The sequence below is a fragment of the Puma concolor genome, chromosome B4, assembly GCF_028749965.1.
Source record: "Puma concolor isolate L17-30 chromosome B4, mPumCon1.1.hap2, whole genome shotgun sequence".
NCBI lineage: Eukaryota > Metazoa > Chordata > Mammalia > Carnivora > Felidae > Puma > Puma concolor.
The window spans coordinates 77,752,718-77,768,311 of record NC_141673.1 but is presented as its reverse complement, the minus strand read 5'-3'; the positions used below and the strand labels follow the sequence as shown (position 1 = coordinate 77,768,311).

The 15,594-nt window shown below is 39.1% G+C and overlaps 1 protein-coding gene across 2 annotated transcripts in view; it reads right to left on the bottom strand.

Annotated features, from left to right (window-relative positions):
* Positions 1-15,594, bottom strand: part of PKP2 (plakophilin 2) — a 94,503-nt gene that overhangs the window by 37,867 nt on the left and 41,042 nt on the right. For both annotated transcript variants that reach the window (XM_025930514.2, XM_086713668.1), the window contains exons 5-6: positions 11,275-11,482; positions 1,151-1,328 (exon numbers count right to left, since the gene is read on the bottom strand). In XM_025930514.2, the coding sequence (XP_025786299.1) occupies positions 1,151-1,328; positions 11,275-11,482 (386 nt within the window). The remainder of the gene's footprint in view (positions 1-1,150; positions 1,329-11,274; positions 11,483-15,594) is intronic.

Sequence of the window (15,594 nt, the reverse complement as noted above, 5' to 3'; positions counted from 1 at the left end):
AATCTATGGAAACAATCTTGAGTATCTACTGACAAATGAATGGATAAGAAAATCTGGTATATATACGTGGAATATTATTCAGCAACAATAAAGAATGAAATATCTCCCCTGGCAACATCATGGATGGACTGTGAGAGCCTTATGCTAAGTGAAATAAGTCAGAGAAAGATAAATACTGTATGATCTCACTTATAAATGCAATCTAAAAAAAACAAAACAAAAACAAAAACAAAGCTCATAGGGGCTGGCTCAGTCAGAACATCTTGGGGTTGTAAGTTCAAGCCCCATGTTGGGTATAGAGATTACTTTTAAAACAAAACAAAACAAATAAGCTGATACAGAGTACAGATTGGTGGGGTTTCCAGAGGCGGGGGGGGGGGGGGTGGGGAGGGCAAAGTGGGTGTGTGTGGAAAAGTTATAAACTTCCAGTTATAAAATAAGTAAGTCCAAAGAAAACCATAATGGAAATAAATTTTCATATGCCATAAATAAATAAACAAACATATAAATAAGTCAGTCAGTCAGTCCTGGAGATGTAACATACAACATGGCAACTATAGTTAATAATACAATACTACATATTTGAAAGTTGCTAAGAGAAAAAAATCATAAAAGTTCTCATCACAAGGAAAAAGAATTTTGTGACTATGTATGGTGATGAACACCAGACTTATTCTGGTGACCGTCTGTAAAATATACAAATATCTAATCATTACTTTGTACATCTAAAACAAATACAATTATACTTTAATAAAATATAACAAAAACACTAGGTTTACAATTATTTTTTTAACCACATCATTAAGTTAGATTTTAATGAATTAAAAATAGCATGGAGACTGCCTTAAACCCTGGGAGACAGGGAAGGCCAGTCTGCATGGACTTCTGGGTGTTCAGGTTAGATCTCTGTTTTATTGGAACTGACATCCTCGCTCTTGTGAACTAATGTGGGTAGCTTCTGGAATCAAACATGCCTAGAAACAACATTCTGTTCTTACTTTACCTCTCTCATTGTCTCTATATTGTGCTTGTTATATTTAGAGTGATCTTTATAATTCTTATAGGACCTCTAGGTAGTGGGGTAGAGTTTTAGAAAATCTGGATGTAGTATATAAGGTACACAGAGGAAAGATCTGTCAAGTGGCATTACCTTAAGCATCCTGTGACGTTGTAAAATATATCAAAATCGAGCAAACCGTTTGCTTTGGGGTAGTCTCCTTCTGGCCAACCAGAGAAGGGGATGATGATATTCTCAGTCAGGATGAGCAAGGCTTCTGTTATCATGAGATTCTTGAGTTTGTCATTAGATGACAAATTCCACAGCAAACCTAGAAAAACAAAGAGTACTATCAAAACAGGGATGGGTCAAATAACTGCTGAAAAGAGGAGTTACAGCCAGCACTCCTAGGGCTGTGCCTAGGTATTTGGGGGGGGGGGGAGTGAGAGAGATAGCCCCTTTCCCAACCAAAAGAATTGGTTTAGAGTTCTTTAGATGGCAATGAAACTGATCCATAATCAGCAGGGGTGGGGTGGGGGGGAATTATGATATAAAATTATGCAGGTTTAAATTAATCAGGAATGATAATGGAAGCTAGAAATCCTTAAACATTTATTGCCATTGCTCTTAAATGATCCTACCATTAAGCTGACGTCACATACATAATAAATTCTGGTCTCACCAACATGAAGGCCTGAAATGACCCTACTGCAATAAAGACTTCAATGTTTTTATTGTTATTTATTTAATTTTGTAAAAAAAGATTTTATTTTTTTTAAAGTTATCCCTACAACCTACGTGGGGCTTGAAATGCACAACCATGAGATCAAGAATTGAATACTCTACCGACAGAGCCAGACAGGTATCCCAAGATTTCAATGTTTTTTGTTGTTTTTTTTTAATGTTTATTTATTTTTGCAAGAGAGACAGAGCATGAGCAGGGGAGGGGCAGAGAGAGAGGGAGACACAGAATCTGAAATGGGCTCAAGGCTCTGAGCCGTCAGCCCAGAGCCTGATGCAGGGCCTGAACTCACAAACCGCAAGATCATGACCTGAGCCAAAGTCAGATGCTTACCCAAATGAGCCATCCAGGCGCTCCAAGACATCAATGTTTACTTATTTTGAGAGAGAGAGAGAGAGAGAGCAAGAGAGCAGGGGAGGGGCAGGGAGAGAGAGAATACCAAGCACGTTCTGCGTGTCAGCGCAGAGCCTGATGCGGGGCTCCAACTCACAAACCATGAGGTCAGGACCCGAGCCAAAATAAAGAGTTGGATGCTTAACAGACTGAGCCACCCAGGTGCCCCAAGACCTCAATGTTTTTAAAGGGTCATATAAAGGGAATATCTCCCTCCGCCTCCTGCTCCCCACTACCTGAAACTTCCACCTGATATTTGCCTCCCAGTAACAGCACGGATGGCCTACAGAGCCTTTGCTTATACCCATGCCTATCACCAGTAGGCTGATCAACATCGCCAATTAATATTTATTAAATCCTACCCAATGACAGACTTTATGTCCTCCTGGAATTTACACTGGCTACCTCATGTATTTCTTATATTATAGTTTGGTAGTGAAGAAGATACAGAGTATTTTTAATCTATCTACCAACATGTATGGCCTAAACATTGGTCTAAGGCTGGTACCACATTTACTTATTTAACTTTCCCTTTCCTCTTGAAACTTCTCCCCTTAACCCACCATTAAAGAAAAAGGCCATACAAGCCAACTCAGAAAGAAATTAAGATAATAGAATACTGTACTTTCCAGGGCATTTGTGAGACAGAGCCTGAGGCTGGGTAGTCAGAGAGGATACAAAGTGGCACATCCATTTAGGATTGGTTTTTCTTACAAATTTGGCATTCAAATACTTCTGATTCAGTGGAAGGAGGGCACACCTCCTGCTTGCTATTCCAGTGACTCCCAGCAGGTGTCAAGTTGCATTGCCTTCTTTCATACCTCAGCAAATGACTCTAACTCCCTAGCATCCAGGAAGGCAGAGAGAGGAGGTAGAAAGAGATGGGAATCTTCGTTTTCTTCCCTACTCACTCCGCCATTGCCCAGTCAGTAATTCTCACTTTGAAAATGTACTCTTTTGTCTGCATACGAGAGAGAGGAAGCATAGGTATACAGGACAGTCTACCATATGAAACAAGGAAAGGTGCTTTTGGTTTTTTTGGCTGAATTATGTGGTGATATCATCTCCCCTGATTTAATGACTGAAATAATTGTAGAGGTAAAGGTTGATAATTATTCAACCATAGTTCTATTTGGACCACCATTAAGAACACTCTAGGCCAAATGCAGCCTTTTGACCTTAATCAGTTTTACTTAATCAGTTTCTGAAACAACCATTTCTGAAACCAAAATTCCACTGCAGCCTACACAGAGCTACAGTCAGATGGGGTGACACTGGGTCTAGTGTTTTCTGAGGGCTAGCATTCGGGCTCAGGAGAAGGTCTTTTCCTGGTCAAACTAGACTAGTCAGGAGCAGTAGCAGTGTCCCTGGGCCACAGATTTTGCAACACAATGACTTCATTCCTCCCACTTCATCTTGAGGGGCTCTGGATGGGGGAGTGACAGAATAAAATTCCAACGGTTGTTGAAAACAATTTAGAGGCAGGTCTAAGGTGGAGTTGTGGTTTCTAAGCTACTAAAGAAAGTTAAAAAGAAAAGAGAGAGAGAGAGAAAAAAAAAGCTTCCTGCTTTAAATAAGCAAACAAATTAATAGTCCCTGCCTGCCAGAGGCTTAAAAATGTGAAGCATGATGCCATTTCCTCTTTTAAAAAAGGACCACACAGGGCACTCAAAGGAAAAGTATAACTTACAATAAAAACCAGAAGAGGATTAATCTGAACAAAGGGAGTGGAATTTTCTTCCAACAGTCAACGTCCTTTATAACTTGGTATCCAGTATTATTTCTATAAAAGTACCTGGTTTGGGAGTTTTAGTATAACTTTAAAATTTTTAATGTAGGGTATTATATAGAAATGTCATGCCTGCCAAATTTTTGTATGGTACAAAGCTAGGAAGGTACTTTTCACTAGAGATTCAGGATTAAACAGTTATACATTCTCCCAACATGTACATACAACATCAATAAATGACCAATTACAAATTGGGAAAATACATATGACAATATGAGACAAGGGGTTAATATCCTTAATATATAGAGTTCTTAAATATCATTAAAAATTCAATTGCTAGTAGAAAAATTAACCCAAGCTAAAAAATATTAGAATCTAATACACATAGGAATACATTTTCTCTAGTAACTAAACAAATGTAAATTTAATAGCTAGGTATCATTTTTTGTGACTATATGAAGGCAAAACCAGAACTAATGAGTGGAAATTCTAGGGAAGGAGATTCTGGCTCACTGAATATATAAACTTCTAAGAGAGCTTTGAAGGAAACAGAAAGATCTGCTGTAAGATCCAGCTCTATCGTTAAGACTGCTAAAAATGAGCTCCTCCTTTATCAAAATATTGACAAGCGGTTTTGTCCCAAAGCTAGAGTGTTAGACTAGACTACCAGTTTTCTAATAAACCGAGCGGCATATCAGAATGACATATTCTTGGGCCACATTCCAAATTTATTAGCTAGAATCTCAGAATGGATTTTAGTAATTTGTATTTTAAAAATTATTCTTGGGGCCTTTGGCTGCCCCGTTAGGTAGAGCACGCAATTCCTGATCTCAGGGTTGTGCACTCGAGCCCCACACTGAGCATAGAGATGACTTGAAAAAAAAATGATTCCCATTTCTCGCATTGGGTAATGAATGGACTAAAGGACCCTTAATACATATTCATTTCAATGACTAGATTCTAGATGACCCGATATAACATTAGGGTTTAGGTTTTCATTGGTCTCACCTTTAACTTCCAGTCAATTTATTCATAGTGCCTAAATTTCTATTATTAAGTTCTTTGTTGCAGGTGATAAGCCTGTAATTTTCTATCTCTAAGCTCTCATTCTAGCCAAAAAGAAAGAAATGGATTCTGGTAAGGGATATACTTTGAATAATTAGCAATTATAAAAGAGATAAGAATAACTGTGTTCTCCAGAAATGTATTGCCAACTGTGATTTTTGCAAAAAACAGCTAATTTTAGTAGAAGGATCTTATAAGATATTAAAATCTGTGTTTTATTAATATTGCCTTCTAGGAATAGAAATAGAGTTATTTAACAAACTCTGTATGACAATGAGGTAGCAAAAATTACATATATTATGATTAAATGAATCCCTATTATCAGTACAGAAGGAGAAGAGGAGCAGGAGGAGGAAGACTGGTTCATTTTAATCTTATTTTTCAAAGTGATCACAGACCAGGAGGAATTTTTTTTTTTTTTTAATAATTTCCCTTGCATGGATATACTTCTTTCACCTAAGTTTTGTAAGCCTTCCCTGAAATATCGCACTATTGCAAAGGCCATTTAGTCCAAGTTATATACAAACCCAAGATAACTTGTTGCACGTTACAAGTGCAGAATAAAATAATATACAATTATTTTTAAAAGGTGCATAACGAATATCTTATAGCAAAATATTTTTGCTACTTTATTAAAATATAGCAAGCCAATGAAATATTTCCAAAAAACATGCAGAGGTCAATATGCATTTTTAACAAATTTCATTGCAAATCATCCTGACTCTTCCTTATGCAACATGAAAAGAGGAACAAGAATCTCCTGCTTCATTCTTACCAAGTCAGAGTCCTACTCACTCCTGCAAATGCTCATTACTCAGTGACCTTGGAGATGAGCCTCTGAGACCAGTATGTACTGTTCTCATTTCAATTAAAGTACACTAACAGGCTCACTTGGTAAGGGAGGGGGAACAATCTCATAGAGGGAACGTCTTTGATCCTTAAGCCTTTTCATCTGAAAAGGGAAGAGCTTCCCTCCTAGGCTGGTACTGAAAATGCCAGGAAGGTCAGTGAGTTGATGTTCTCTCCCAGCAGAACAAAGCGCTGATGCCTTTTTTATGCATATATAGAAATCGGATGGTTAATTTTTTTTATAGCTTGGCCAGGAAAAATCAGGGTCTTATCTGAAAACAAACCTGATCCTTTTATTTCTCTTAATCGAGATATTCCCAGGTCATGAATCTCTTTTTTTATATTCAATCAGCCACAGATGTTGAACAACTTAGAGGAGTAGCAAAGTTGTTATTGCAGTAAACACACAGGCATGAAATAAGTGGCATCCTAATATTAAAGGATGCAAAAGTAGTTCAGAGATGCCCCTTCTTTCAAACCCCACTGGGGGGGATGAAGTATGGAAGGATGGCATCTGAAAATCCTTCAGAGGAAAAGACAGCTATTGAAGGGTGAGGAGGGTTCACCAGGTGGTCAAGGTGTGGAAAAGGATTTTAGTCCAAGACAACAGCAGAGACAAAGATATCAAGACAGAAAAGAGACACAGACAGACCAGCAAATCCTTTAGGATTTCAGAACCTGGGCTGGGAAGGTATGAGAGGAGATATTGCTGCCAGTGGCCACCAGGCTCAGATCATAAAATCTTTGTGTGGCATACTTCACAGTATAGACTGTATCTTAGAGGTAATGGGGAGCACAATGGGACCATATTTTCATATCAGCAAGAAATCACTAGGAGCAGAGTAGTGGACAGACTGGGAATGTGCAAAACTGAATCAGTGGGCAGGTAAGAGGCTACTGCAATAGTAGAGCAGAGAGGTGAAGAGGACTTAACCAAGTCAGTGGCAAGTGGAGACAGAGGAAGGGTCACAGAGAAGTGAAGGAGAGCTCTCTAATCTGAGATCCTAAAAGACAAGCCTTTTCCCAAAGAAGTGTAAAAATGAATCACTCTCTGCCTCCAAAGAGGGAGGTGAGAGCCACTTTCATACAGCAAGACACCCAGACAGAGCTGGGTTGAAATATGGGCTTTGTTCTTTGTTAGCTGCATAATCTTGGGCAATCTACTTAACCCCACCGAGTGTCACACTGATGATATGTAAATTGTCAATAATGCCTTATGGAGATGACTGGAGGGACAAAGATGAAAAATGGAAAGTCCTAGCTTAGTGACTAGCACAAAGAACAGGCTCAATAAAAAGATACCCACAAAATAGACAAGAAAAGATTCATATGTATGGTTATTCGCTTTGTGTTTCTAAGCAAAGATATAAACATGTCTACATTAAGTCAACAATTTATTTCTGAGGCCCAGAAAGCACTTACTTAGCTGTTCTATTAATAGAGCTAAAGGAAGTTATTTAGAAGGATTTGTATCAAACATTCAAGTATCGACTCAATTCAATTAGCATGTAATGAGCCCCCTCTGGAAGGGATGCCTGGCTTGTACTAGAAATCCTGAGAATTGCAAAATAAACCTCCACTGATCAGTTCTGCACATTATGTAAAGACAACTGAATGGTTTCTATGGCATTAATACCACAGAATGTTCTCTGACCATAGTTTCCTATTGCCTACAAAAGAAGGGGAAGCATGGTTCAATGGATTACTTCCTCAACACACACCCACACGTCCTCCCAAGCTCTCTAGATACAATATACCTTAACATCAATACTCTATTATCCAACTGCCTCTAAAAATGACCAGCAGCTTCTTTTTACTTCGCTAATGATGTTCACTTTGCTGGGAATAATTTTCATTCTCCTTCAAAACACCAGTTCAAAATGTATCCTATCCTTATTTTAAAGTCCACAATGAAACATCTCCTTTGGAAAGTTTTTGTTTTTTTGTGTGTGTGTGTGTTTTTTTTTTTTTTTTTTTTTTACCGTAAAACAGATTATCTGATCCTCTCTTGCGGTTGTCATTACTACAGTTTATTTATTTTTTTTTATTTAAAAATTTTTTTTTTCAACGTTTATTTATTTTTGGGACAGAGAGAGACAGAGCATGAACGGGCGGGGGGCAGAGAGAGAGGGAGACACAGAATCGGAAACAGGCTCCAGGCTCTGAGCCATTAGCCCAGAGCCCGACGCGGGGCTCGAACTCACGGACTGCAAGATCGTGACCTGGCTGAAGTCGGACGCTTAACTGACTGCGCCACCCAGGCGCCCCATACAGTTTAATGAAGGAAATGTTAGGTTCCATTTGTGAGGTTTGGTTTTCTTTTTAAGTGCCAACCATCAAGTAAATGTTCATGTTTTAGTAGAAAGAAAAGAACATCTACAACCTTTCTAAAATGATTCTCATTGCCTGGTACTTGCAGGCACCCCGTAAATGCTGGCTGAATGAATGAATGAGTGAGATCCCTCTTAATTTCTGTAGGTGTTTTAATATAAGTCATAGTTATGGAAGGAAATTTCTCATGGGACATGACAGCGTGCTGGCAGAAGGATAGCAAGGTATAACCCTTCATATAGTTTTATAAAATTAAAATATACCAAGATAGAAAAAAATGTGATTACTTTAAGATATAAATGGGCAGAGAAGATAGAATGACAACATTTTTAAAAACAGGAAAAAAAACCTGTTGTATAATAAACTGCTGTATATTCTGCAGAAGTGTAGAATATATTCAACTTACAACAAAATGTATGGAATACTTCCTTCTAAAATAAACAACACTGTCCAGCATTATCATTTAAAAATACTTTTATATGATATATTAAAAAGGGCTTGGGCCTTACTTTTCTCATCTATAAAACCGAGATTTCATCACCTAATAATACCTACAAATACCTTAAAACCTTTTGGCGATAAATTAAAAATGTATGTATACCACCTAGGCCCCTGAAGATACTTAAGGAAGGTTTCCGCAAGGCAATACCACCAACGGTTGCACTCAGTAATGCTCTTGCACTCGGGAATGTGTGCAGGGAGCATCAGCAGGGAGCTGACGGTGACAGCAAGAGGGCTAAGCTTGAACATCAATGCACCCTCTTCTCCTCTACCATATGCACTATTCACTTAAATAAAACTAGGTCTCTCTTCTCCAAATTTCAAGGATTACTAAAACTGTTGCTTTAATTCTATCAGATTATTTCGTTCTTCTAATCTATTGGGCAGAAAGAAGATATTTATTTGTTCAAATCAAGATTTTGAAACATGAAGTAAAGAACGAGAAAAAAGCATCCAGCCACTCTCATCTTTTTTTCTTCTTTTTAGGGTGCAGGGATGAGTGGGCTAGGGAGCTGGTATTTTGGGGGGTCCAGGTAACGGAAGGATTGGGAAATAACATTTCTTGTATTTTGACTAATTTGATTAAACTAATCCTCTACACAAGGACACTATTTGATTCCCTGATTCACTTTCTTTGTATACATCCAGCGAGTGGATTATTGAATAAATAAAACAAATAATTGGGTGTGGTTCTTACTGAGTCTCTTCAGAATGAATGCCTTGTGCACTTGAGGCAATACTGAAACCTTACACGTTCTCAAATCACAAAGTTGGCTGTTAGTAAACTGATGCAGAATTTCCATGTGGTGAGCACTGTAAAGTTGTAAAAACATGCAAAGTTGCAGAGTTTTTAATTTAAAATATTGAGCAAAAGCCTCAAAATAATTTCCCTTTCAGGAAAAAAAATTCTAACTTGACTTTAATCTGGGGTTTAACTCAGAGGGTGACAATGTTCCTTGAAAGCCACCTCTCAGATAATAATGAGCCCATTAGCCATTTGTTCCGGGAAACTTAAGAAAAACAGATGACACCCTATCAAAATAACACCAGCATTCTTCACAGAGCTAGAACAAATAATCCTAAAACTTGTATGGAACCAGAAAAGACCCCAAAAACCAAAGCAGAAGGCATCACAATCCCAGACTTCAAGCTATGCTACAAAGCTGTAACCATCAGACAGTATGGTACAGGCACAAGAACAGACACTCAGATCAGTGGAACAGAATAGAGAACCCAGAAATGGACCCACAAACATATGGCCAACTAATCTTTGACAAAGCAGGAAAGAATATCCAATGGAATAAAGACAGTCTCTTCAGCAAGTGGTGCTGGGAAAACTGGACAGAGACATGTAGAAGAATGAACCTGGACCACTTTCTTACACCACACACAAAAATAAACTCAAAATGGATGAAAGACCTAAATGTAAGACAGGAAGCTATCAAAATCCTCGAGGAGAAAGCAGGCAAAAACCTCTTTGATCTTGGCCGCAGCAACTTCTTACTCAACACGTCTCCGGAGGCAAGGGAAACAAAAGCAAAAATGAACTACTGGGACCTCATCAAAATAAAAATCTTCTGACAACAAAGGAAACAATCAGCAAAGCTATAAGGCAACCGACAGAATGGGAGAAGATATTTGCAAATGACGCATCAGATAAAGGGTTAGTATCCAAAATCTATAAAGAACTTATCCAACTCAAGACTCAAAAAATAAATAGTCCAGTGAAGACAAGGGCAAAAGAAATGAATAGACACTTCTCCAAAGAAGACATCAGGATGGCCAACCGATATGTGAAAAAATGCTCAACATCACTCATCATCAGGGAAATACAAATCAAAACCACAACGAGATACCACCTTACACCTGTCAGAGTGGCTAACATTAACAACTCAGGCAACAACAGATGTTGGCGAGGATGCAGAGAAAGAGGATCTCTTTTGCATTGCTGGTGGGAATGCAAGCTGGTGCAGCCACTCTGGAAAATAATATGGAGGTTCCTCAAAAAGCTAAAAACAGAACTACCCTATGACCCATCAATTGCACTACTAGGCATTTATCCATGGGATACAGGTGTGCTGTTTTGAAGGGACACATGCACCCTCATGTTTATAGCAGTACTATCAACAATAGCCAAAGTATGGAAAGAGCCCAAATGTCCATCAATGGATGAATGGATAAAGATGATGTGGTAAATATATATATATAATGGAGTATTACTCGGCAATCAAAAAGAATGAAATCTTACCATTTGCAACCACGTGGATGGAACTGGAGGGTATTATGCTAAGTGAAATGAGTCAGTCAGAGAAAGGCAAAAATCCTATGACTTCACTCATATGAGGACTTTAAGAGACAATACAGATGAACATAAGGGAAGGGAAGCAAAAATAATATAAAACCAGGGAGCGGAACAAAGCATAAGAGACTCATAACTATGGAGAACAAACAGATGTTTACTGGAGGGATTGTGGGAGGGGGGGTGGGCTAAATGGGTAAGGAGCACTAAGGAATCTACTCCTGAAATCATTGTTACACTATATGCTAACTAATTTGGATGTAAATTTTAAAAAAGAAAAAAGAAAAAAAAAAAAAAGAAAAACAGATGACATAACATACCCAGCTGGGTACTCTGTTCTACATCCTTCAATATTCTGTTAGCAGTACCTGTTATTTGCTTTTTAGTCTCCAAGTCTCTAGTTTGCTTCAACACCTGGAGCAGCCGAGGTACCCCGTTGAGTTCAGCGACCTCCAACTTGTTGTCATTGTCTTCAAATACCAAGTTTCGCAGGGCCCCACACACGGCTCGCTGAACATCTTCATTCTGAACTTTTAGGAGCTGCAGAAGCTTGGGGATGCCACGAAGCTGATTAACCTGGGGAAGAAGCAGATGTGTATTTCAGATATTTATTCTGATGTAGCATTAAAGACATTTGTTGTAATATGAATGAACAGATGAAGTTCACTAATGTCAAGTAGAGTCCCCATCAGACAGTAACTGGGACACAACCTGAGGCTCACTGCATACAATATACACCTGCTATAAGGCAGTGCCTGCCTCTCTTGGAGGAGCTAACAATAAATGTGAGAAGATTGAAACCTATGAAAAAATTGAAGGGGAAAGTAAAGTGATAGGTGGGTAAGTGACAGTTAAGTGGACAGAAAGAGTTAAGCTATAAAAGTCTTGAGCATACAGGTCATGTTCTCACGGTTTGTGGGTTCAAGCCTCATGTCGGGCTCTGGGCTGACAGCTCAGAACCTGGAGCCTGTTTGGATTCTGTGTCTCCTTCTCTTTCTCCGTCCCTCCCCCACTCACGCTCTGTCTCACTCTCTCTCTCAAAAATAAATAAACGTTAAAAAAAAAATTTTTTTTTAAAGTCTTGAGCATAATGAAGATGAACAGAGCTGGAATGAGAGGAGTAAGTTTTATAGAAGAACAGCACAATTATATGAACATTTCATTTTTTTTTTCCAAAGGACAGAACTTTACAGTCAATATAAATGGACAGATCTCATCATCAATGGTAGAAATAAAGATTCATTTACCATGGCACTGGTAGTAGCAATGCAAACTAATCCTAAATGCCAGCTATTTTTATGATCAATTGTTTAGGGTATTTAAAAAGCTTCATATAAAAATTATGCAAGCTTCTTAATTTAAGTAAATAACGTAACTTTACACTTTTGATATGTTATTTAAATTTTTTTAAATGTTTTTATTTATTTTTAAGATAGAGAGAGACACAGCATGAGCAGGCGAGGGGCAGAGAGAGAGGGAGACACAGAATCTGAAGCAGTCTCCAGGCTCTGAGCTGTCAGCACAGAGCCTGATGAGGGGCTCGAACTCACAGACTGTGAGATGATGACCTGAGCTGAAGTCAGACGCTTCACCAACTGAGCCACCCAGGCACCCCTTGATATGCTATTTAAAAAATATCTCTCGGGGCACCTGGGTGGCTCAGTTGGTTAAGTGTCCCACTTTGGCTCGGGTCATGATCTCACAGTTTGTGAGTTCAAGCCCCATGTCAGTCTCTGTGTTGACAGCTTGCTCAGAGCCTGGAGGCTGCTCCAGATTCTGTCTCCCTTTCTCTCTGCCCCTCCCCCATTCACACTCCGTCTCTCTCTCTCTCTCTCTCTCTCTCTCTCTCTCTCTCTCTCAAAAATAAACATTAAAAAAATAAAAATAAAAAAAATTAAAAAAAATAGAAAGTATCTCTCCCATCCAAATATGCAAGAAAGGGCATGCTGTCTATTAGAGAAAGGGTTAGCACTAGGAAAAGAAGAATATAAATAGATGGTTTAGATTCTGAAATGTATGGCTGTTCAAGAAAAGGTCAAATCATGGCAATATGAGCAATGTGATACTTTAGGCTGCAAATATTATCTAAAGAAGTCAAGAGGTGGACGTGGGGTGGCTGAAGCAAAATGTTAAGTTGTAGACTGAGGGCTTTTCCTTCTCATGGGCTTCCACTGGCATCTGATGCAGAAATTTTAAATTAGTAAGAACTTCTGGTAAAGATGTCAGTCATTTTCACCATCTTAATGCAGAAATTTTTAGGAAACACTTATTGTTGTGAATGGGCAGGAGGTTCCCTTTCAGCTGAAGTTCATCACTTATGAATGATGCCCTAACTGCTTCACAGTTCATGCTCTGGCGCCCAGTAATACCTTTTCATATTTTCTATGTATCATCAAATTTCAGCTTCCCTTTCATAAACAGATAAATGAGATTTAAGACATAATCTTCCAATCTTACATCTTTCTTTGTTAGGACTGGGAGAAGACTAGCAAGGCAAGAATCAAAGTCAAAGTTTAAAAATAATAACCATAATAATAATAATAATAATAATAATAATAATAAAACACAGATAATGACTCTCCCACCCACTTCTACCATTAGAAGGTGTTGGCATAGTGTTAAGAGTTTCATTTATGTTATCTAATTAATAGCTTGTTGAGAACCTTATGAGAGAAGTACTCTTTTGGTCTCTTTGAGGCTTCACTAGTAATAATGAGGAATAATACTTCCACTTACAACTCACTTCAGAGGAGACATGTGCAGAACAGGGCACGACTGGTAAACTGGCCACAGCAATTTTGTTGGGCTACGTCTACAGCCATTCTAATATATTTGCACAAAAATGCTACTGATAAAGATTTCTTAGCTGTCAATTAATTCTGGTCCAGTAGATCATCTACTTGATCACTTCCTCTATTCCCATTACTACACTTCCTTAAGAGCAGAAAGGCACATTTTAAATTGTTTATAATTCACAGGTTTCTCCAATTCCATCAATTTCTATTTCATAGTTAGGTTTTAAGTTGGTTAAATGTACACTCCACAAACTTCATAAATGCCAGCTATACTAAATCTTCACAGTAGCTGTAGAAGCATCAGATGCAGAAAGAAAATCCTGTTTGTCCTGAAGGTATTTTGTGAGCTTTAGAAATATTTTATTGCTTGATTTATAACTCCTAAGTGGCCTTCTTCAAAATATGATGGGATGTGGCTTACCGGTCATATTGCATTTCCAGATGCGATGATAGAATCAGTGAGAAGTGGCGTGTGGAACTGGACTCGGGGGCTTGGACAGCCGGCTTTGCTTACCCTGTCACCTTCACCCCTTGGGCTTTCAGCACTTGCTCCAGCCCAGAAAGAAGGCATTGTGGACACACCATGCTCAGACAAATGTAGAAATCTGCTACAGCTGTAGTCACTGTTGAATTTGACGCCCTAGTGTCTGGCACCTCTCCCAAATTTATAAATAGACTTAGGTTACTTTTATCCATCTTGTTAAGCAGATTGATACGAAATCAATACCAAATGCATTATTTTTAATGTCTATTTTTGAGAGAAAGAAAGAGCACGAGCAGGAGAGAGACAGAGAGAGAGGGAGACACAGAATCTGAAGCAGGCTCCTGGCGCTGAGCTGTCAGCACAGAGCCTGATGCGGGGCTCGAACCCGTGAACTGTGAGATCATAACTTGAGCCGAAGTCAGTGGCTTAAATGACTGAGCCACCCAGGCGCTCCAGATCCTGTACACGTCAGAACCAATGCCAGATGTACTGTCTTTGTCCCTTCACATTCAGGGAAGCAGATGGGATGAGAGAGGTGGCATGTATTTCCCAGTTATACTGAATCCTCAGGGGATTTGTTCTCCCTTTGGGAAAAGGAAAGAAGAAACAGACTAACATGACTATCTCAGAACTTCAAAAGACCTTTCATTTGAGATGGTTTCTAAATATATGGAAGGGCTCTATTCTGATTCTTCTTCCTGTCAACTATAAAATAAATGATGAGGATTCTGGTGGCAAATAAGCGGAAGGAACAGACTGACTCCTTTGGGGCAAGGGCTCCCTTGTGCCCTGGTGCCCTTGCTCTCACTTCCTTCCCGTTGGGAATGCTCCGACCACTCTGCCTCACTTCTGGCAAAGCCCTGCTCATCTTGCATGAGCTGGCTCAAATGTCACCACCTCTGTGAAATGTCACTCCCCTTTTCTCTTTTCCTTCCCATTAGACCTAATCACTCCATGAAAATTGGTATAACCTTTCAGGAAGGCAATCAGCAGTAAGTGTCAAAAACTTCAAAAATATTCTCTTCTAATAACCTTCATTAGGATAGAATTTGAAATGCACACACATGTAATTGTAAGTACAGTATTTATTTAATTTTTAATAAAATTTATTTATTTTTGAGAGAGCGAGAGCCTGCACAAACAGGGGAGGGGCAGAGCGAGGGAGGGAGGGAGGGAAGGAGGGAAGGAGAGGAGGAGGGGGGAGAGAGGGGGAGAGAGAGAGAGAGAGAGAGAGAGAGAGAGAGAGAGAGAGAATGAATGAATGAATGAGAATATCTCAGGCAGGCTCTGTGCTGAGTGTGGAGCCTGGCATGGGGCTCGAACCCACGAACCATGAGATCAAGACATGAGCCAAAATCAAGAGTTGGATGCTTAACTAACTGAGCCACCCAAGCACTCTGTGACTATAG